Source organism: Salvelinus fontinalis, chromosome 32 (assembly GCF_029448725.1).
Source record: "Salvelinus fontinalis isolate EN_2023a chromosome 32, ASM2944872v1, whole genome shotgun sequence".
In the NCBI taxonomy this organism is placed as follows: Eukaryota; Metazoa; Chordata; class Actinopteri; order Salmoniformes; family Salmonidae; genus Salvelinus; species Salvelinus fontinalis.
Window position 1 is genome coordinate 37,490,825 of NC_074696.1, and position 21,319 is coordinate 37,512,143.

Genomic DNA, 21,319 nt, shown 5'->3' on the forward strand with positions numbered 1-21,319 from the left:
TAAATTATACATTGAAATAAAATAGAATATTGTGTTTGCTAGGTTATTGTGTTTGGGACACTAATTTCCCATACCATGTCCCCTGTGCCATGCCCATTTCACAACCTTCCTACACACACACACCAAAGAAGACGAGGGTTGTGGTTAATGGAATCAAAGGAATTCTGTATTTGATATAATTTAAGGGTATATGTTTCCTACAAAATACAAATGTCTAAGGTTCCTCATGACACCAGTGCACAGCAATTTGAAAACAATACAGAGACACATTACAATTTTGGCAAGTCTTCAAAAACAAAGTAAACAACACACTTCTAATATAACTCAAAGAAAACGACATGAAACCAGTCCTGGATACAATCTGCTTGCCATGGAATTCATCTCATTATTTTCATGAAATGTATAGTAAGTAACTTTTTCCCAAGCTTGGTTTGGTTTTCACTGAAACAAGCCATTTAAGAATATATAATAAGCAACTATTGGTATTATTTCTTGGTAAAACAAGAGAACCATTAAAGTAGATTGTCCTGGTTATAGTAAGATGCAACACAGAAACAGGGTAACATTGTGTTAGTCAGGATAAGGAGGTTTGATTACTCTTGTATTGTGATGCAACTGAAGGTAAACCCTTTTTGACAAAGCCAGGCCAAGAGCTGAGCTCAGAAGGTTCTTAAGAGTATAAATGTGATGATAAATGTGACAACTTGACATAAATGGCTGATTTTAGATAAGATTTTCTTATCTTTGAGTACAGTATAACATGTTTCAAGCTAAATTGAACACACATCTTAAAATACTTCACTAAAACAGGTCCTGTAGAGGCATTTCTACAGTAATTACAACATCCAAAATATCCCTTATTTTGATGCTTTGGCCATATTTTGAACCTCTGGTTCAGTCTCTGGTTTGGTTACTTATCCATAGCAGTAGTACCTGTTATGGGTCATGCATTCAGGCTCCTGACAAATTACATTTAAAAAAAAAACATAAATAAATACAACAAAAAATCTATGAAATGAAATATACAATTAAATTACAGACTATTCTGTGTAACATCATCAGTACATAAGACGCAATCTTGTGTGGTGACGATGAGGTCAAGTGTGACAGTGTGTGGGGGATAAGGCAAGTTGGTTGTCAGCCTTACTTCCTATACTGAATCAGTCATCTCACTAGACCCTACAATGCCATGAGACACACAGGGCTAGCACGCTATGCTATCTGGATGATTTCCATTGAACATACTGATCTGAGACATTGATTGAATGATAAGATAAGATAGTACTTTATTAATCCCCCAGAGGGGAAACTTGATTGCACCAGCCAATGCATACAGGGATGAGGAATGACCACTTGCCTTTCCTCTGGTGAAATGCAGTGAGTATACAAAACATTAGGAACACCTGCTCTTTCCTTGACATAGACTGACCAGGTGAATCCAGGTGAAAGCTATGATCCCTTATTGATGTCACTCATTAAATCCACTTCAATCAGTGTAGATGAATGGGAGGATTTTTAAGCCTTGAGACAATTGAGACATGGATTGTGTATGTGTGCCATTCAGAGGGTGAATGGGCAAGACAAAAAACTGTAAGTGCATTTGAACGAGGTATGGTAGTAGGTGCCAGGTGCACCGGTTTGTGTCAAGAACTGCAACGCTGCTGGGTTTTTCACACTCAAAAGTTTCCCGTGTGTATCAAGAATGGTCCACCAGCCAAAATACATACAGCCAACTTGACACAACTGTGATAAGCATTTGAGTCAACATGGGCCAGCCTCCCTGTGGAATGCTTTCAACAACTTGTAGAGTCCATGCCGCGATGAAATGAGGCTGTTCTGAGGGCAACAATGGATGTATACTCTGTATGTGCCATGTACTCAATGCTTGTATATCATGCTATTATGTCCATTAGTAGTTATGTCTATTAGTAGTACAATACGACACAGCTAGCTTTAGTTTGGGCTGCAAAAGGTTCCCAAAAAGAGAAAACATGCTTTCAGAATTTCTTCTTTTTACATGACACCTCCTCTCCTTCTGACGACAATCAACATTTTTCTAACTGAAAATTACTCCCTTTGTTATTCATTATCACAGCTGCTATTTCCGTTGTGTAGCTTCAATGCTAACAGTACATCTCAGTTAACATAAATAGTACAACTTGACATTACAGTACGTAGCGTTAGGCGGATGTGCAATAATTCCATGGTTATAACGTCATATTACATTTTGACAGCTATAACAGTGCAGTAAACCAGTCCCCTAGCACTCTGGACAAAAGTAATGCAAGTCACATTTGTGAGAACTGCTACATAATCTGCTTGACTAAAAGGTCCTTTCTAACGAATATCGATTAAATAGGATAACTCAGTTGTGAGCGATGTAGAAAGTACAACGAAAACAACATCAAAAACACGCAAGTTACGTGTGGTAATAGTGACTGTAGACACACATCAATGGGAAAGCACACATTTCGCAGATAGAAATCCATAGAAAATAATAATATATTGAGAAACAACAGTTGAGTTGACTGGCCTATTCAGACTACTTCTCCCAAGAGCCTTTGCAGGTATAGATTAGAATATTGGATACTTTGAATGGTGAATATTTTTTACATTCATTGTAACTCAAACTTAGTGCCAACAGAGCCATGACATTTTCCCTTAACCAATTACATTTTGTCAGACTAAAACGACAACCAGTAACATTAAAAACAATGATAGACTGAAACATGGATTTGGTCAGGTCCCCTTTTCTTCTGATGAGCAAGACCGAGCGCTGCGAATGACAACACTGGATGGGACGAGTTGATTGCGCGCTTGCATTGAACTCGCCAGTTAAGATGCACTTAGGGTTTGGCAGCAAGGCAGTGGACACAGGCAGTTAGGAGGAGGAATCCAGGGCCAAATAGAAAACGGGTTAGAGGTGAAAGGTGAGATAGGCAGAGAAAAGGGGCACTAAGACACATGGAAAGAAGAGGGGATCGATAGAAAGGGTTGATCACAGAAACAGATATATCGTTGGTATAACATCCTTGAGGGGATGAAGGTAAGGCTGTAACAGTAGACACATACGCAGACACTACAGCCAGGCAGGGGTATGATCAGAGGTCTACCTGAGCACCCGGAGCCTCTCCTCAGCCCATACGAGTCGCCACCTAGAGGATGGAGGGACAGGTTGAGAGAGAGGGAGAAAATGAAGGAGTAAGGATTCACAAAGTAGGATCAGTGAGCTAGCCAACTAGGTTTACCAACAATACAAACATTACTAACCTGCAATTGGCATGATATACTATCTTGTACATGATACTTACGATGACACATATTAACCTTTAGCACTTCATAAACCGTCAAATGAAGAGTTATACATGTACATGCGTGTTTGTCACAGTTATCTGGCAAGTTATTCATATATCCTATCCTGTGAAATATAACTCTAGAGCGTTGGGCCAGTAGCTGAAAGGTCACTGGTTCGAGTACCCGATCTGTTGATATATCCTTGAGTTAGGCACTTAAACCTAATTTGCTCCGAGGGCGCTGTACTACCATGACGGACCTCGCAAAACAACACATTTCACTGCACCTCTCCGGTGTATGTGACAATAAAGCATTATTATTATCATTTTGGGGGGTAACAACTGGTATAATTAATTGGAGACCAACTGAGAATGTTGTTACGCAGACAAATAGAAGTCATTTTGTAATATAATACATCACACACATCGTTGGTTAGGCCGTCTTACCTGTGAGATGTTGATTCCGGTCAGTTTCTCCACCGCCGCTGGTAGGCGGGTCATGATGTCTAGCACCTCCCCTGTGAGCTTGGCCGCGCCCACCTCGCCGCCGCCGCTGGATATCATGGTGATCTTCTGAGCCTGCGCCAGAGGCCTGCTGATCTCTTCCGCCATCTAGAGGAGGGCACAGGCACATACGAGAGGTGTCCATCCAGTTTCTATGCCCGGTGATCCGATTTTGGGCTCTACAACTATGTGTACAAACTAACTTTCTATCAGTGTTATGACTTTTTCATGCATATCTTCGATTCAATGCAGGATTTTACGCGATCGTTAAACGCGCACATCTCATATGTGTATTTGAGCTCCGTCTCTTCAAAGGTTTGTTTCTCACTAGTGGTAGTTGCTCCAGCAGCATGTCCACCATGGCTCCCTCCTTGTACTGCTGGAAGGCTTCGGCCTTCTTGGCCATCTGCTCTGCCTCGGCTCTCCCCTTCGCCTCCACAGCAAAGGCCTCCGCATCTCCCTTAATCTGAGAGAGAGAGAGAGAGAGAAGAGAGAGAAGAGAGAGAAGAGAGAGAGAGAGAGAGAGAGAGAGAGAGAGAGAGAGAGAAGAACATTTTGTTATGACGGTCATACTATGTTGTTCCAGCTTCCTTGGGTGTAACTTATCGTAAGTTAACTGCAATATTTAGTAGTATTGATGGAACAAGCAAAATGGCTTGAGTGTGGTGAACATGGACTTCTCCTATTACCATTAAAGTTCTCTCTGCTTATATGAGTCACAGACACAAGAATGAGCTGATTTTAGGGGTAAAACAAGCTTGGAACAGTAACAGTCCTATAATAACAATGTAGTTTTCAGAATCTGTCTCGAACAATGTGATGCTCACTCACCCTAATGGACTCTGCTTCAGCCTCTGCCTCCATGATGAGCTGTGCACTGTGGGAAGAGAAACATTTATTTGATCTCCTACACATTGGTTGGCCAGTGAGGTATACAGTACGGATATAGTACATTGTACATATTCAGTATAGTTTGTATATGTGTTTTTTTTGTCTGTCTCATACTCCATAGAACGCATTCATTATCTAGTATATTTTCATTATCTATGCAATACATCTTTCACAAAATACAATATATAATTTGTGAAAGGTCATTTGGAGACCCTGTGGCTGTTACTCACCGCTGGGCCTCGGCCAGCTTCTCCAGGCGGTATCTCTCGGCCTCAGCGGGCTTCTTGACCTTAGCCTCCAGCTCCTTCTCCTTGCGGGTGATCTCCTGCTCCTGGAGCATGATCTGCTGAGAGCGCTCCACCACCTTGACCTGCATCTTCTCCTCCTCGATGCGCTGCTTGGTCTTGGCCACCTGACAGGGAGGGTTCAAACGGGAAGACCAAGATCTCAGTAGCGATCTTTATGACCATTTTTAAGAGGTTATCTTTGACCTTGATATATTTTTTTGAATATTCTGTGTTTTACTTTTGTGTTGTTTTATTTCAATTGGTTTGGTGAGCTGCTTTCCATTTTGAGAACAAACAAATAACGAGATTGGTTGTGCAATACAATACATCCATGTCTTATTGTAATATCATGGACATACCTGTAGCTGGTAGGCCATCTCGGACTCCGCCTTCTTGGTGTTGACTTCGATGTCATAGGATGCTTTCTTCAGCTCATAGTCCCTCTGAGCCTTGGCCATCTGGATCTCATTTACATACTGGGCTGAGATCTTCTCCTGCATGGCATGGGCCTCCTACAGAGAGAGACAGAGAGAGGGGAAAAAAAGAAACAAGAGGAGTTTGGAGAAGGAAAGGTTGAGATGGAGTACCAGGAAAGAGAAAAGTAATGTATCTATTCATTTCACCTTTATTTAACCAGGTAGGCCAGTTGAGAACAAGTTCTCATTTACAACTGCGACCTGGCCAAGATAAAGCAAAGCAGTGCGACACAAACAACAACACAGAGTTACACATGGGATAAACAAACGTACAGTCAATAATACAATCAAAAAAGTCTATATACCGTGTGTGCCAATGAGGTAAGATAAGGGAGGTAAGGCAATAAATAGGCCATAGCGGTAAAATAATTACAATTTAGCAATTAAACACTGGAGTGATAGATGTGCAGAAGATGAGTGTGCAAGTAGAGATACTGGGGTGCAAATGAGAAAAATAAATAAAATAAATAACAGTATGGGGATAAGGTAGTTGGATGGGCTATTAACAGATGGGCTATGTACAGGTGCAGTGATCTGTGAGCTGCTCTGACAGCTGGTGCTTAAAGCTAGTGAGGGATGTATGAGTCTCCATCTTCAGTGATTTTTGCAGTTCGTTCCAGTCATTGGCAGCAGAGAACTGGAAGGAAAGGCGGCCAAAGTAGGAATTGACTTTGGGGGTGACCAGTGAAATATACCTGCTGGAGCGCGTGCTACGGGTGGGTGCTGCTATGGTGACCAGTGAGCTGAGATAAGTCGGGGATTTACCTAGCAAAGACTTATAGATGACCTGGAGCCAGTGGGTTTGGCGACGAATATGAAGCGAGGGCCAGCTAACGAGAGCATACAGGTCGCAGTGGTGGGTAGTATATGGGGCTTTGGTGACAAAACGGATGGCACCGTGATAGACTGTCCCCAATTTGCTGAGTAGAGTGTTGGAGGCTATTTTGTAAATGACATCACCGAAGTCAAGGATCGGTAGGATGGTCAGTTTTACGAGAGTATGTTTGGCAGTTTGAGTGAAGGATGCTTTGTTGCGAAATAGGATGCCGATTCTAGATTTAATTTTGGATTGGAGATGCTTAATGTGAGTCTGGAAGGAGAGATCTATGTATATATATTTCTATATATATATATATATATATATGGGGGATTGTAAATTATGCAGACAATTACATTGATGGAAACTACAATCTATCTGCAATATTAAAGTTGGTCTACCCCCCCAAAATAAAACAAATCAAGTAAGAACGGATAAGGAAAACCAAGCAAAAGAAAATATGATGGTGAACTCCGAAATAAACAAGAGCAAGGTATGTGCTGTTTTGGGTTGAAGAAGAGAAGGTAGAAAGAATGAGAGACCAGAGAGAAGGGAGAGGTGTCTCACCCTGATCACAGCATCCCTCTTGAACTGGGCCTCTCCGATGCGCGCGTCTTTCTGCACCTGGGCGGTCCTGGATTTCCCCAGGGAGTGGAGGTAGTCCTGAACCACAGAGAGGAAGACAACAACATGCTTTTAGTTTAGGGTCGATTATTTACCTGGCATCCATCTAGTGTCCATTGTTTACCTAGTATTGGAGCAGCTGCAAAAAATGTAGTCTCCATTGAAAGTAGAGAGAGAAAGCACACCTGGTCATCGTGAACGTCTTTGAGCGTGTAGCTGACCACGCTGATGCCCATGTTGACCAGGTCGGACGAGGCCACCTTGAACACCTCCTCCGAGAACTTCTTACGGTCCCTATAGATCTCCTGATGGGGGGGGGAAATAACAGAGTTAGGGCCTATGTTGATATACCTTCATTTGACAATGAAAAGATGCAGTGCTCCCTCTCCAACATGTTACTATGTAGTTGAGCACATAGCCAGAAATAGATTTCCATATGACTATGGTTCGACTGTAAATATATAAAACAGTTTGATTTGTTGTTTGTTATGGTCTGTTTGTTTTGGTATGGTTTTTTATGGTCTGTTTGTGGTCTGTTTGTTATGGTCTGTTTATGGTCTGTTTGTTATGGTCTGTTTATGGTCTGTTTGTTATGGTCTGTTTGTGGTCTGTTTGTTATGATCTGTTTATTATCTGTTTGCTATAGTCTGTTTATGGTCCATTTGTTTTGGTCTGTTTGTTATAGTAAGTTTGTTTTGGTCTGTTTATGGTCTGTTTGTTATGGTGTCACGTTCCTGACCTGTTTTCCTTTGTTATGTATTTGTTTTAGTTGGTCAGGGCGTGAGTTGGGTGGGTTGGTCTAGGTTTGATTTTCTATGTTGGGATTTTGTGTTCGGCCTGGTATGATTCTCAATCAGAGACAGCTGTGAATCGTTGTCCCTGATTGAGAGTCATACTAAGGCAGCCAGGGTTTCACTTGTGTTTTGTGGGTGTTTGTTCCTGTGTCAGTGTTTGGGCCACACAGGACTGTTTCAGGTTAGTCACGGTTGTTGGTTGTTGTATTTTGTAGTGTTTGTTGTTTTCCCATTAAAACATGAATACTTACCAATCCGCATCTTGGTCCGATCCATGCTCCTCCTCGTCTGAGGAGGAGAACGACTACGACAGCCGTTACAGAAACACCCACCATAACAGGACCAAGCGGATTGGAGAAGGAAGGCAAGAACAACAGCAATGGGGAAAAGAGGAATGGACTTGGGAGGAAATCCTAGAAGGTAAAGGACCCTGGGCAGAGCCAGTGGAGTGTCGCCGCCCCAAAGCGGAGAGGAGGTATTATGAGGCGAAAGCAAGGCAGAGCGGCTGGAAGCCCGAGAGGCTCACCCAAAAATTTCTTGGGGGGTGGCTAAGAGGTAGTGGGCCGAGGGCAGGTAGGAGACCTGCGCCCACTTCCCAGGCTAACTGTGGAGAGCGGGAGTACGGGCAGACACCGTGTTACGCAGTAGAGCGCACGGTGTCTCCTGTACGTGTTCATAGCCCGGTGCGGGTTATTCCACCTCCCCGCACTGGGAGGGCTAGATTGGGCATTGAGCCAAGTGCCATGAAGCCGGCTCTTCATATATGGCCTCCAGTACGTCTCCTTGGGCCGGCTTACATGGCACCAGCTTTACGCATGGTGTCCCCGGTTCGCCTACATAGCCCGGTGCGGGTTATTCCACCTCCCCGCACTGGTCGGGCGACGGAGAGCATTCAGCCAGGTAAGGTTGGGCAGGCTCAATGCTCAAGGGAGCCAGTACGCCTGCATGGTCCGGTATTTCCGGCGCCACCTCCCCGCCCCAGCCCAGTACCACCAGTGCCTACTCCACGCACCAGGCTTCCAGTGCGTTTCCAGAGCCCTGTTCCTCCTCCACGCACTCTCCCTGTGGTGCGTGTCTCCAGCCCAGTGCCTCCAGTTCCGGCACCACGCACCAAGCCTCCTGTGCGTCCTGAGAGCCCTGTACGCACTGTTCCTTCTCCCCGCACTCGCCCTGAGGTGCGTGCCCTCAGCCCAGTACCACCAGTGCCGGTACCACGCACCAGGCCTATAGTGCGCATCGAGAGTCCAGTGTGCCCTGTTCCTGCTCCCCGCACTAGCCTTGAGGTGCGTGTCTCCAGTCCGGTACCACCAGTTCCGGCACCACGCACCAGGCCTACTGTGCGCCTCAGCGGGTCAGAGTCGTCCGTCTGCCCAACGCCGCCTGCACTGCTCGTCTGCCCAGCGCCGTCTGAGCCATCCGTCTGCCCAGCGCCGTCTGAGCCATCCGTCTGCCCAGCGCCGTCTGAGCCATCCGTCTGCCCAGCGCCGTCTGAGCCATCCGTCTGCCCAGCGCCGTCTGAGCCATCCGTCTGCCCAGCGCCGTCTGAGCCATCCGTCTGCCCAGCGCCGTCTGAGCCATCCGTCTGCCACGAGCCATTAGAGCCGCCCGTCTGTCCCGAGCCATTAGAGCCGTCCGTCAGTCAGGAGCCGCTAGAGCCGTCCGTCAGTCAGGAGCTGCCAGAGCCGCCAGCCAGTCAGGAGCTGCCAGAGCCGCCAGCCAGTCAGGAGCTGCCAGAGCCGCCAGCCAGTCAGGAGCTGCCCTACAGTCATGAGCTGCCCTACAGTCATGAGCTGCCCTACAGTTATGAGCTGCCCTACAGTTATGAGCTGCCCTCCAGTCATGAGCTGCCACCCAGTCATGAGCTGCCACCCAGTCCGGAGCTGCCACCCAGTCCGGAGCTGCCACCCAGTCCGGAGCTGCCACTCAGTCCGGAGCTGCCACCCAGTCAGGAGCTGCAGTCCCTCAGTCCGGAGCTGCCCCTTATCCTGGTGCTGCCCCTTATCCTGGTGCTGCCCCTTATCCTGGTGCTGCCCCTTATCCTGGTGCTGCCCCTTATCCTGGTGCTGCCCCTTATCCTGGTGCTGCCCCTCGGTCAGGTGCTACCCCTCGGTCAGGTGCTACCCCTCGGTCAGGTGCTACCCCTCGGTCAGGTGCTACCCCTCGGTCAGGTGCTACCCCTCGGTCAGGTGCTACCCCTCAGTCTGTTACTGCCCTTTGGAATAGTGGGATTGACATGGAGGGTGAATATTGGGAGGAGGCCACGGAAGCGGGGGTTGACTATGGTGGGGTGGGGACCACGACCAGCGCCAGAGCCGCCACCGTGGACAGACGCCCACCCAGACCCTCCCCTAGACTTTGTGCTGGTGCGCCCGGAGTTCGCACCTTAAGGGGGGGATTCTGTCACGTTCCTGACCTGTTTTCCTTTGTTATGTATTTGTTTTAGTTGGTCAGGGCGTGAGTTGGGTGGGTTGGTCTAGGTTTGATTTTCTATGTTGGGATTTTGTGTTCGGCCTGGTATGATTCTCAATCAGAGACAGCTGTGAATCGTTGTCCCTGATTGAGAGTAATACTAAGGCAGCCAGGGTTTCACTTGTGTTTTGTGGGTGTTTGTTCCTGTGTCAGTGTTTGGGCCACACAGGACTGTTTCAGGTTAATCACGGTTGTTGTATTTTGTAGTGTTTGTTGTTTTCCCATTAAAACATGAATACTTACCAATCCGCATCTTGGTCCGATCCATGCTCCTCCTCGTCTGAGGAGGAGAACGACTACGACAGCCGTTACATATGGTCTGTTTGATATGGTCTGTTTATGGTCTGTTTATTTTGGTCTGTTTATTTTGGTCTGTTTATTTTGGTCTGTTTATTTTGGTCTGTTTGTTATGGTATGTCACAAGCCATTTCTAACATGCAATGTGCTGTTTTGCATATGGTACATACACTACCGTTCAAAAGTTTGGGGTCACTTAGAAATATCCTTGTTTTTGAATAGAAAAGCACATTTTTTGTCCTTTAAAATAACATCATATTGATCAGAAATACAGTGTAGACATTGTTAATGTTGTAAATTACTAGAACCAAAGTAATTTCTTCTGAAACTCATCAGTCTATTCTTGTTCTGAGAAATGAAGTCTATTCCATGCGAGAAACTGCCAAGTTACTGAAGATCTCGTACAATGCTGTGTACTACTCCCTTCACAGAACAGCGCAAACTGGCTCTAACCAGAATAGAAAGAGGAGTGGGAGGCCCCGGTGCACAACTGAGCAAGAGGACAAGTACATTAGAGTGTCTAGTTTGAGAAACAGACTCCTCACAAGTCCTCAACTGGCAGCTTCATTAAATAGTACCCGCAAAATACCAGTCCCAATGTCAACAGTGAAGAGGTGACTCCGGGATGCTGGCCTTCTAGGCAGAGTTGCAAAGAAAAGGCCATATCTCAAACTGGCCAAATAAAAAGAAAAGATTAAGATGGGCAAAAGAACACAGACACTGGACAGAGGAACTCTGCCTAGAAGGCCAGCATCCCGGAGTCCCCTCTTCACTTTTGACGTTGAGACTGGTGTTTTGTGCGTACTATTTAATCAAGCTGCCAATTGAGAGCCTGTGAGGCGTCTGTTTCTCAAGCTAGTGTACATACAAAAATACCCTCTAATAAAAGGTGACATTATGTACTGTCGCCTCATATTAAACAATTGATCTCAAATCCAAAATGCTGGAGTATGGGGCCAAATTAAAAGTTTTAGCTTCACTGTCCAGATAAATGGGTAGGGGAGTGTATCTCTGGCCATAGCTCTTGGGTTTGGTCATGGCTTTAAAGCATTGAAACCAGTGATCTGCTATAATGTGCTGTTTGTTTATCTGTAACTGTGGATGTGGCCAGTAAGGGTGCTATCCAGTTCACCTCATGCAACCATGAAGAAGGCAAATAGTGCCGAAATGTTTCTATATTGCACTAAAATGAGTGAGCTGATATAATGTAGCCTGATACATCTTGAAAAACAGATGTTCTACAACAGGTTGGTCAAAACAAGCATTGTGATTGGGTACTCGGCAGGTACTCGGCTTCGCCTTGTACCAACGACTGCAGCACAGCTGTGCTAAAAAGGTCAAGTTTACCTCCACAGTCAGATGGGCAATAATGGCCCTCTGGTGACCCTCCAGCGTCTCCAGGGCGATTTGGGCGATCTCGCCCTCCGACTTCCCCATGAACATCTGACAGGCTGCGGCCAGCATCTGCTTGTTCTGCCCCTGGATCTTCATCTGGAGGGAGGAGAGCACACAGGTTAATAGTTCATTAGGGCACGCAACCGAAAATATTTTTAAATGTTTTGAAACAGAAAACGAAAATGTGCATTTTATGAGCAAGTTCAGGTAGTCCCTCCCTGTTTTAGTCTGTTGTTGGTGATTAATGAGCATGACTCAGGTGTGCACATTGCTAAACAAACAGAAGCATCTGCTGTATACTACCCGACTACACAGCAGTAGTAGTTGTACTAACACTCCAACAGGCAAGGTTACTCAGTTCTGTCCAAAGCACAAGCGAGTAAGGAATTGAATCATTTAATACCAGTGTATAAATGAATGATATAAGCAAAACAGTTGGCATGTTTTAATTAGCTACTTGATACCAACTTACTTAAAGAGAGCCTTTACATTTGTGTTCAAAACTAGGGCCATTATTGCCCACCTGATTGTGGAGGTACACTTTTTAGCACAGCTGTGCTGCGGTCATTGATACAAGGCTTAAAAGTGATGTAACAGAATAGTGCAGTTCCATTGGCGCAGGAAGAAATGGAGACAGAGAAAGATGGAGAGACAAACCTGGGCAATACCAGTGACCGAGATGGGAACCCCATGCCGGGTGTAGACTTTATCACTCTTCACGTTCAGCGTCAGAGTGTTCAGGGAGATCCTGGGAGAGAGGAGAGGAAAGGAGGGATATTAGTCATTCCACAATGCTGTAGTATGATATCCCAAAAATAATGGCAAATGGCAACGCACGGCCAATATATGTGTTTGCAGACATGAACAGGAAAAGAGATCACACCTCTGGATCTTCTGAACACAGGGAAGCACAAACACTCTGCCTCCAGAAATCATTACTGGAGGAGAACGGCAGAGCCCTGAGAAACAGAGAGCGAGATGGGGAGAGGGAGAGCGAGAGAGGGAGAGCGAGCGAGGGAGAGGGAGAGCGAGAGAGAGCAGGAGAGCGAGAGAGGGAGCGCGAGAGAGGGAGAGAGCGAGCGAGAGCAGTAGAGCGAGAGAGGGAGAGAGGGAGAGCGAGAGAGCGAGAGCGAGAGAGGGAGAGCGAGAGGGGGAGAGCGAGAGAGGGAGAGCGAGAGGGGGAGAGGGAGAGCGAGAGAGCGAAAGGATGGTGAGATACGCATGAGAGTATTACTACCATCTTACAGCTCTTTAATGTAATATGTTTGTAAATGGAGAATAGAATTGTATTGATTAGAGAATGGACCTGACACCACCATAGCCTCATTTGGACCACATGTGTAGAACATGTTTTTTTCTCCCTCAGATTCTAGAAAGCCAAAAAACAACACACACACAATTTAATTCAACAATTTCATATACCAAGCTTCAATGCTTGGCAATGGGCCTGACAGCGGGCTACTTAAGATTCGTGCATTGGCCTATTGCTCAAGCATTTATAGCTTAACTCATCAGTCATGCTTGACAGCTTTGACTGAAATCTGTACAGTAGGCCTAATAATAATTTCATATAGCTACTGTAAGTAACAAATGCGACTAAACGTTTTCTATATTTCAATTAATATTTAATCCGAATTTGAGCTGGTAGTCAGTATTAGAACTATTGTGATCTTCTCCGTGAAAATCCAAGGGGACAGGAGCCTTGAGAAAGTTCTCGAGACAACACTGGCATCTAATTTAATTTGCGTAAATGTTGCGCATCATCACTCAGGACATTTTGCTGATAAAGAGCATAGAAAGACAAGCTCATATATGTATCAACAAATGTATCAGCACACATGCAAATGGGATATAAATAAAACATGCAAGGGTGTAGCAACTCGTTACGAAATGATACAAATATGTCCAATTCCACTATCCTTTTTGCCAGACCCCACTGCTGTTTACATACATTGCAATCCGAGACGAATCAAATCAATCGAAAGATTAGGCGAAGTATGTCCCATTCACTTACCAATTTGACAGAATGAACTAATGCAGAATGCAAATGTATAGATGTATAGAATTTTTTTGCTCTCAAAATAGCAGCGTTATTCTTGCTATCGTCTGTCCAATGACTGTATGCAAATATGAAGCGTTTGTCCTGTTATAGCCCTTCCCGTCAAAAGCGTCCATCCATCGTCTCACGCCCATTACAAAATGTGCTGTCGCCATCTGGTGTTGCGGTGGTGAATTGAATTTCATTCAATGATCAGTGTGAAATACTTCAGTATTTAGGATACAATATCGAATTACTTAGCTAGATTAACAAAAGTATAGAATTTATGCTCTTTAGTTGCACTTTTTTATTTGTGGTTTATTTGATGTCTGGATACTCCGCTATGAAAATCCAACTGACATTTACTCCCGAGGTGTTGACCTGTTGCACCCTCTATAACCACTGTGATTATTATTTGACCCTGCTGGTCGTCTATGAACATTTTAACATCTTGAAGAACGATCTAGCCTTAAGGACCATGTACTCTTATAATCTTCACCGCCACAGCCAGAAGGGGACTGACAACCCCTCAGAGCCTGGTTCCTCTCTAGGTTTCCTCCTAGGTTCCCTGCCTTTCTAGGGAGTTTTTCCTAGTCACCCCTCTCCTACATCTGCATTGCTTGCTATTTGGGTTTTTTGGCTGGGTTTCTGTATAAGCCCTTTGTGACATCTGCTGATGTAAAATGGGCTTTATAAATACATTTGATTGGTGTGGAGCTTAAATGTGCTGCTTCATACAACCACCCCGTTGAATGTTTGTCTTATTAAGGCCTCAGACGCAGTGACCGGGGTAATCAGCACAACACATATATATGTAACCATGCTACATTTGGCCATTGGATGTTATAACCAAACAGCAGAAGAAAGTATTCTGCATAATCATTATATTTGTTTTAAACTCAAAATGTAGGATGATGAACATAATTTTGGGTTTATTGTAGTAAGGTTATTAATATGTACGTCATTTGTCTTGGCTGATCTGATTTCAGGGAATCAATTGCTGTACATAATATAACTTTTATTGTTTTATTCTAGGAACTATTTTCACATCTAATAGGGGGGGAATTATTTTCCAACAGTACCTTTTTGCATTAATAGACAATTTTATAGGAGTTTTACAGGATTCGAGGCAAGTCATACAATTCATGATCATCTAGATTAGAAAATCTTTGATCGCGATGGCGTTGACTCCATGCCCTGCCAGCTTCAACAGCGCAGTGTGACAGGACGGGTCGCGGCACTCCCTCTCTACTTCCGGCCCCTTTCTTTACGGTAGAGAAACCCCTTAGATTTTCTTTCCTCAGCCAATCAAGATTCGGTTTCCGAAGTCCTTGACCAATCATTAGCGCAAGCTTCGGTTTGGCCACTGTCCAGGCTTTAACATTTTTTGTCCCGCCTTGCTCAAAGGTGGCATCCACATACTTAACAGTGGTGAGTGTGTCAACAGCGTCGACATAACAGCACTTCAATTTATTCTCTTTTATTTTCTATTACTTCACGTTTACAGAATGAGGGAAATTGTACACATTCAGGCCGGGCAGTGCGGTAACCAGATTGGGGCCAAGGTAAGAATCTGAAAAACTAAAACGAACAATATCTAGGCTTACATTTGGGAATGAATAAATAATGCATTGTACAAACTATTTGTTGCTTCTCAAAAAGTTGTATTCTAGGCTATGGGTATTTAAAGTTTTTAAAAATCCACTTAGCCTAAATGATGAACATTCAATGCAGTATATTCCGTTATGGTCTCTTTTTCTAACATGAGGCCATTTAAAGTTTTCAATGGATGAAGAGTGCCGGAATTAATATGCCTTTTGTTGTCTGCTTTTCAGTCCAGTTGTAAAGCTTCTACGTCGTTTTTGTTCTTTATGGGATATACATTTATCTTTTGCCAATGTAAACTAGTCTTATAAGAAAGCACAACTGGAAAAACGATGAGTTATTTTATTTTGGTAAGATATCCCCGGGACTATTGAGACGTGATTTCGCTAGGCGTCTGTCTCCTCTTTCTGCCACGCTCATTGTTTCGTGTCTGGAATAGCATTTTCTTCAATAGACTACGAAAAAGAGATGTCTAAAATGAAGACTTTAAAACACAGATGAAAAAACAACTAGACATTTATACACAAGACACTTAGTCCTAAAGTTATGACACGGTGGAAAAACTATAGCTTCACAAAGGCTAGTTCATCCCCCGCGGTTTACAGATGTTGACGAGCAAAGATTGCATTTTCGAGACAATTTTTTTGGGGTGGTTTGACAAGTTTACATTTCCTAGACTTTTAGTCTCAGTAGACTATGCGTATTCCCTTGCATTACACATTTAGGTAAGTAGGCTATGTCTCTAGATAGCCCCCTATCATATTATTGAGTCATCTTTAGGCAGTGGCACGAGTCAAACTTTAAACATAACTTGTTAAAGAGTAATGGTCTTTTTACGACAAAACGCATGCCCTGTTGCGCATTGACACGTCGCCTCTTGGCTGAGTACGCATAATAGACCAGTAAAATAAACCATTATTAACGCGATGGGGATTTAAATAGAATAGCGGGAACACTACAGCTGTTGTCTTATTGGAGCTGAATCAACGTCCAAGAAAAATCAATTTCTTGGAATCAACGTCCAAGAAGAAAAAGGGGAAAGTTGCTGAAGCAGGCAAGGGAGAGATTAATGAACGGGCTCCCGAGTGGCGCAGCGATCTAAGGCACTACAGTCCCTAGTTCGAATCCAGGCTGTATCACATCCGGCCGTGATTGTAAGTTACATAGGGCGGCGCACAATTGGTCCAGCGTCGTTTAGGTTTGGCCGGGGTAGGCCGTCATTGTAAATAAGAATTTGTTTGTAACTGACTTGCCTAGTTAAATAATAAATATAAAACGCCAACAACTGTGAAGGGGACTTCTGTGGAGGGATATGAACAGGCTGTGGACTATGAGAGCACATGACATCGTTTAAATGACCAATGCTTGTGATAAGGAGTCGAGTAGACACTTTAGTGTAGCCTATATGTTTTTATCCACACCTTGGTTATTTTACACAACACCATTTGGGAACACCAGCCATAGAGGGTCCAGTGGGCCAGGGAAATGTCATCAACATAATGTAATATACACAAGGCCTCAATAACTCTTTAAATATGCTGTCTATACCAAATAGCTACATAAGTCTATTCAGGCCTACCCTTTGTAGTGAATGGAATTCTTATGGGAAATGGAGTGTGTCAATAGGCTAACTTGGTAGCCCTAACTTGTTGATGTGTTAAATGTGAATGTGTATTACCAGACAGAACAGTGAACAAGAATGGGCCATTTCACTAATATTTATTGATAGGGGTTCAAGAATAGATAGTAAGTGGGGTGAAAGCTCAAAGAGGTGTTTCATATAAAGTACAAGGTTCTCGCTCTCTCTATTTCAGATCAGGGTCAGTTGAGTTTGCATCAATCTGTCCCAGTAGGCTAATTCCTCTGGGATGGTTCCACTTTGCCCGCTCACGTGTTAGCCTACGGAGTATTGCTTCTCTCTCTCTCTTGTTCAGCGGTTTTTAACACATCTTCATGGACGGTAGCTATTCTAACGTACGTATAGAGTTGTTATAAGCAGCTCTTTACGCCCATCTCTTGAGCTTGTCTTCCACTCCAAGGCTAGATGTTTCTCCACATTACTCCAATCCCTAGTTGTTGCTGCAGCCCTCCCAGGTCAGAAAAGTGACATCAGTAGTAGTGACACGACCATGCGCACGTGGATGTGTACGTGCATCTACACACACTTCTCAGACTTCGAAATACCACGCACACACCATAGCTTTTGCAGTGTGACTACGAAGATGTGCTAACGAATACACCGAGCACACCACGACTGTGATTGTGCTGTGCGTTGCACAAGGGGGGACTCTGTAGCCTAGCTTGAAAAGCACCAACTCGGGAAGAGAAATGCGATTTTGAACGTGCTGCTCAGTGTCTTGTGACTGCGAAGGCAATTATCTCTTGGATTTGCCTGTGGTTTCTACACTCCCTGAGAGAATTTGACAGCATTCCCCCCCCTCCACCTGTGGTAGCTGGGAGGTCAGGAGCACACGTCTGGCCAGGATAGACAACCCAACTGGATGACATTTTGAATAGTTTGGGAATTATGTCATGTATTGAATATCCATACGGTATATGTTTCAACTTAACATAGTGTGTCTTGCATGATGTTTTGTATGTTATGTGTTGTAGAGGATACCTTGTATGGTATAGGGTCTTGTTCATCTTTACAGCAATAGTCATTTTTTCATGACATTTCTAATGTAATAATATAGTAACAACAATGACCACATATACTACCACTAGCTCAGCTTCCCAACCACTTGACCTCTCATTCTGTTGGTAGTTCAGCCACTGAGCGCAACCTGCACTTGTGGCCTGGCCTGTGTCAATTCAAGCCTCTCGGTTGACATGTCTCGACCTCTTTAGTTCTGGGAGGTGATCAGCGATGAACATGGCATCGACCCCACGGGCTCCTACCATGGAGACAGCGACCTGCAGCTGGACAGGATCAGTGTCTACTACAACGAGGCTTCAGGTAGCACATCTCCACCCTCTACAGTTACAAAGAACTTTTCAACAGAAGAACGTTGGTGCTTACACAGACATGTACATATATGCAAACATGCATACATATATGCATGTATTCTATTGAAATTGAGATTCATTTAAATTCTATCTATAACGTGACGTAATGGGTGAACATCTCAATGTGGCAGGGGATACTGGATAGGATCACACAATTTGTGGACTAGTGGTGTACAGGAGGGGATGTATTTTGTCCTCCCCCTGGTGGACAGATAGGAGCTCCACTCCCCTTGACATCAAATAACCCATTGTTCCCTGCAGTATTGAGCTGGTGTGTGTCTCTCTATCGTTGTCTCTCATGGAGGTGGCAAGTATGTACCCAGAGCGGTCCTAGTGGACCTGGAGCCCGGCACCATGGACTCTGTCAGATCCGGACCATTCGGGCAGATCTTCAGACCAGACAACTTTGTGTTTGGTAAGGAACTAGAGGGGCTTGGGTTTAGCACTGCTTGGACATTGAAGAGACATATCACTTTTGGTTAGCACATAGGAAAATGAAACACAGGGAAAAAGTAATTATGAAACAGTCCTGTCATTTCAGGTGTTTGAGGTCTTATGTCCCTCCTTTCCTCTGATGTTTCTAGGTCAGAGCGGTGCAGGAAACAACTGGGCCAAGGGCCACTACACTGAGGGAGCAGAGTTGGTGGACTCAGTCCTGGATGTGGTGAGGAAAGAAGCTGAGAGCTGCGACTGCCTCCAGGGCTTCCAGCTCACCCACTCCCTGGGTGGGGGCACTGGCTCGGGCATGGGCACCCTGCTCATCAGCAAGATCCGTGAAGAGTACCCCGACCGCATCATGAACACCTTCAGCGTAGTGCCCTCCCCTAAAGTGTCGGACACTGTGGTGGAGCCCTACAACGCCACCCTGTCAGTCCACCAACTAGTGGAGAACACAGACGAGACCTTCTGCATTGACAACGAGGCTCTCTACGACATCTGCTTCCGTACCCTCAAACTCACCACGCCGACTTACGGAGACCTCAACCACCTGGTGTCGGCCACCATGAGCGGAGTCACCACTTGCCTGCGTTTCCCCGGTCAGCTCAACGCCGACCTCCGTAAACTGGCCGTCAACATGGTGCCTTTCCCACGTCTCCACTTCTTCATCCCTGGCTTCGCACCCCTCACCAGCAGGGGGAGCCAGCAGTACCGTGCCCTCACCGTGCCTGAGCTCACTCAGCAAGTGTTCGACGCCAAGAACATGATGGCCGCATGTGACCCGCGTCACGGTCGCTACCTCACTGTCGCCGCCGTCTTCCGCGGGCGCATGTCCATGAAGGAGGTGGACGAGCAGATGCTGAACGTACAGAACAAGAACAGCAGCTACTTCGTTGAATGGATCCCCAACAACGTCAAGACCGCCGTCTGCGACATTCCTCCAAGAGGCCTCAAAATGGCCGTCACCTTCATCGGCAACAGCACAGCCATCCAGGAGCTGTTCAAGCGCATCTCTGAGCAGTTCACCGCCATGTTCCGCCGCAAGGCCTTCCTCCATTGGTACACCGGAGAGGGCATGGACGAGATGGAGTTCACCGAGGCAGAGAGCAACATGAACGACCTGGTGTCTGAGTACCAGCAGTACCAGGACGCCACCGCCGAGGAGGAGGGAGAGTTTGAGGAGGAGGCTGAGGAGGACGCTTAAAAACGGAGTGAAGCAACACGAGCGAGGAGGAAGAATGAAGAAAAGTCATACAAAACGTCTGAAAAAAATGACAAAATACCACAAAAAGAGAAAAACAAGAAAAGTACCAAAAGAAAACCGGAGGACTACTATAGAACGTAGCTGAGAAGAGGTCAAGAGGAGCCCAATTGCACACCCATAAATGGAGGATCATATCTGAAAATGAACTGGAACATAATAGGGAGAGGTCTAGGAATTGAATTCCATTTGACCATAGCAAGGTTTTGCAACAAGATTATCTGAAAGAACCTCAGCAAATTTGTGTGTACCGAACATTTCAGTAAATGTTTACACATTGAACCAATTTTCAAATAGAAGCCATTGTTATTTTAGGTCAAGCCAGTTCGTCTATATGTCCACACCCTGCTATAGTGTCCGGTCTTGTTGACATCTGTACTGCACTATGAAGGGCTGAAACTGCAACCTTCTTGCATGTTTCTTTTCTCTTTATTCTGATTATAATTGTTTTAATCCGTGAGAAAGTGAAAAGCAAGGTGCCTCCGGGGAGAAATAAAAAGGCATTTTTAGAAAACCTCTGTTATTATTAATGGAAGGAAAATATTGATATTAGTGTGTTATAATGAAGCAATAATACACTCACAAGGAATCTATTAGAAACACTTACTGTAACACCATTGCATTGCAAACATTTTGAAAATCAGGTCAATAGAAACAAATATTGAATCAATAAACTGTTGGGCAAAGGCAAAGAAAATAGTCAAACGTGATTAGAGAAGAGTATGAATATGAAGAAGCACTTGAAAACAGCAGAGAAACCCATATTGCTAACTTGTCCAACACTAGATTAGAATATGTTGATTCCTCCGCCTGGATCTGTGATGGGGCCCAAAAAGGCATAAGCAGTGACAGACAAATCAGATTGTATTTGTCACATTGTGCTTCTTAAACAACAGGTATGGAATTAGAGTATCCCTTGGCTCCACTGATGCTAGTACAAACAGTTCACCACCAGCGGGGAAAGAGTCAAAACGGATAAATGAAAAACTAATTAGGTCGTGAAATGGAGGGCCATTTTGAATTTGTTTAATTCATCAGTCACCAATGTAACTAACCCACCTATACGTGAGATATTGTATCCTACAGGATATCTAAAGTTGTAAAACTATATTTATATATAT

At 44.7% G+C, this 21,319-nt stretch overlaps 2 protein-coding genes across 2 annotated transcripts; one reads left to right on the forward strand and one right to left on the reverse strand.

Moving 5' to 3' along the window:
- Positions 1–138: 138 nt before the first annotated feature.
- Positions 139–14,035, reverse strand: LOC129831250 (flotillin-1). The gene is made up of 13 exons (XM_055894450.1): positions 13,862–14,035; positions 13,154–13,216; positions 12,731–12,806; positions 12,505–12,595; positions 11,800–11,943; positions 7,078–7,197; positions 6,836–6,931; positions 5,335–5,487; positions 4,919–5,100; positions 4,629–4,674; positions 4,126–4,263; positions 3,741–3,905; positions 139–3,155 (listed from the first exon to the last, which is right to left on the reverse strand). Exons 2-13 carry the CDS (start codon positions 13,194–13,196, stop codon positions 3,135–3,137), a joined length of 1,275 nt encoding a protein of 424 aa, XP_055750425.1. The 5' UTR covers positions 13,197–13,216; positions 13,862–14,035; the 3' UTR covers positions 139–3,134.
- A 1,233-nt stretch (positions 14,036–15,268) lies between these two features.
- On the forward strand, positions 15,269–20,712 carry LOC129831249 (tubulin beta chain). The gene is made up of 4 exons (XM_055894449.1): positions 15,269–15,450; positions 18,341–18,449; positions 18,804–18,914; positions 19,084–20,712. The coding sequence occupies exons 1-4, from the start codon at positions 15,394–15,396 to the stop codon at positions 20,139–20,141; spliced, it is 1,335 nt and encodes a 444-aa protein (XP_055750424.1). The 5' UTR covers positions 15,269–15,393; the 3' UTR covers positions 20,142–20,712.
- Positions 20,713–21,319: the final 607 nt, after the last annotated feature.

Excerpts from the sequence above, each read along its gene's own strand:
- LOC129831250 (XM_055894450.1), bottom strand. The coding sequence starts at position 13,196 with ATGTTCTACACATGTGGTCCAAATGAGGCTATGGTGGTGTCAG. Across the intron at positions 12,596-12,730 it reads TGTGTTCAGAAGATCCAGAG|GATCTCCCTGAACACTCTGA; the intron begins GTGTGATCTCTT and ends CCTCTCTCCCAG. Across the intron at positions 7,198-11,799 it reads TTGCCCATCTGACTGTGGAG|GAGATCTATAGGGACCGTAA; the intron begins GTAAACTTGACC and ends CCCCCCCATCAG.
- LOC129831249 (XM_055894449.1), top strand. The coding sequence starts at position 15,394 with ATGAGGGAAATTGTACACATTCAGGCCGGGCAGTGCGGTAACCAGATT. Across the intron at positions 15,451-18,340 it reads GTAACCAGATTGGGGCCAAG|TTCTGGGAGGTGATCAGCGA; the intron begins GTAAGAATCTGA and ends CGACCTCTTTAG. Across the intron at positions 18,915-19,083 it reads ACCAGACAACTTTGTGTTTG|GTCAGAGCGGTGCAGGAAAC; the intron begins GTAAGGAACTAG and ends TGATGTTTCTAG.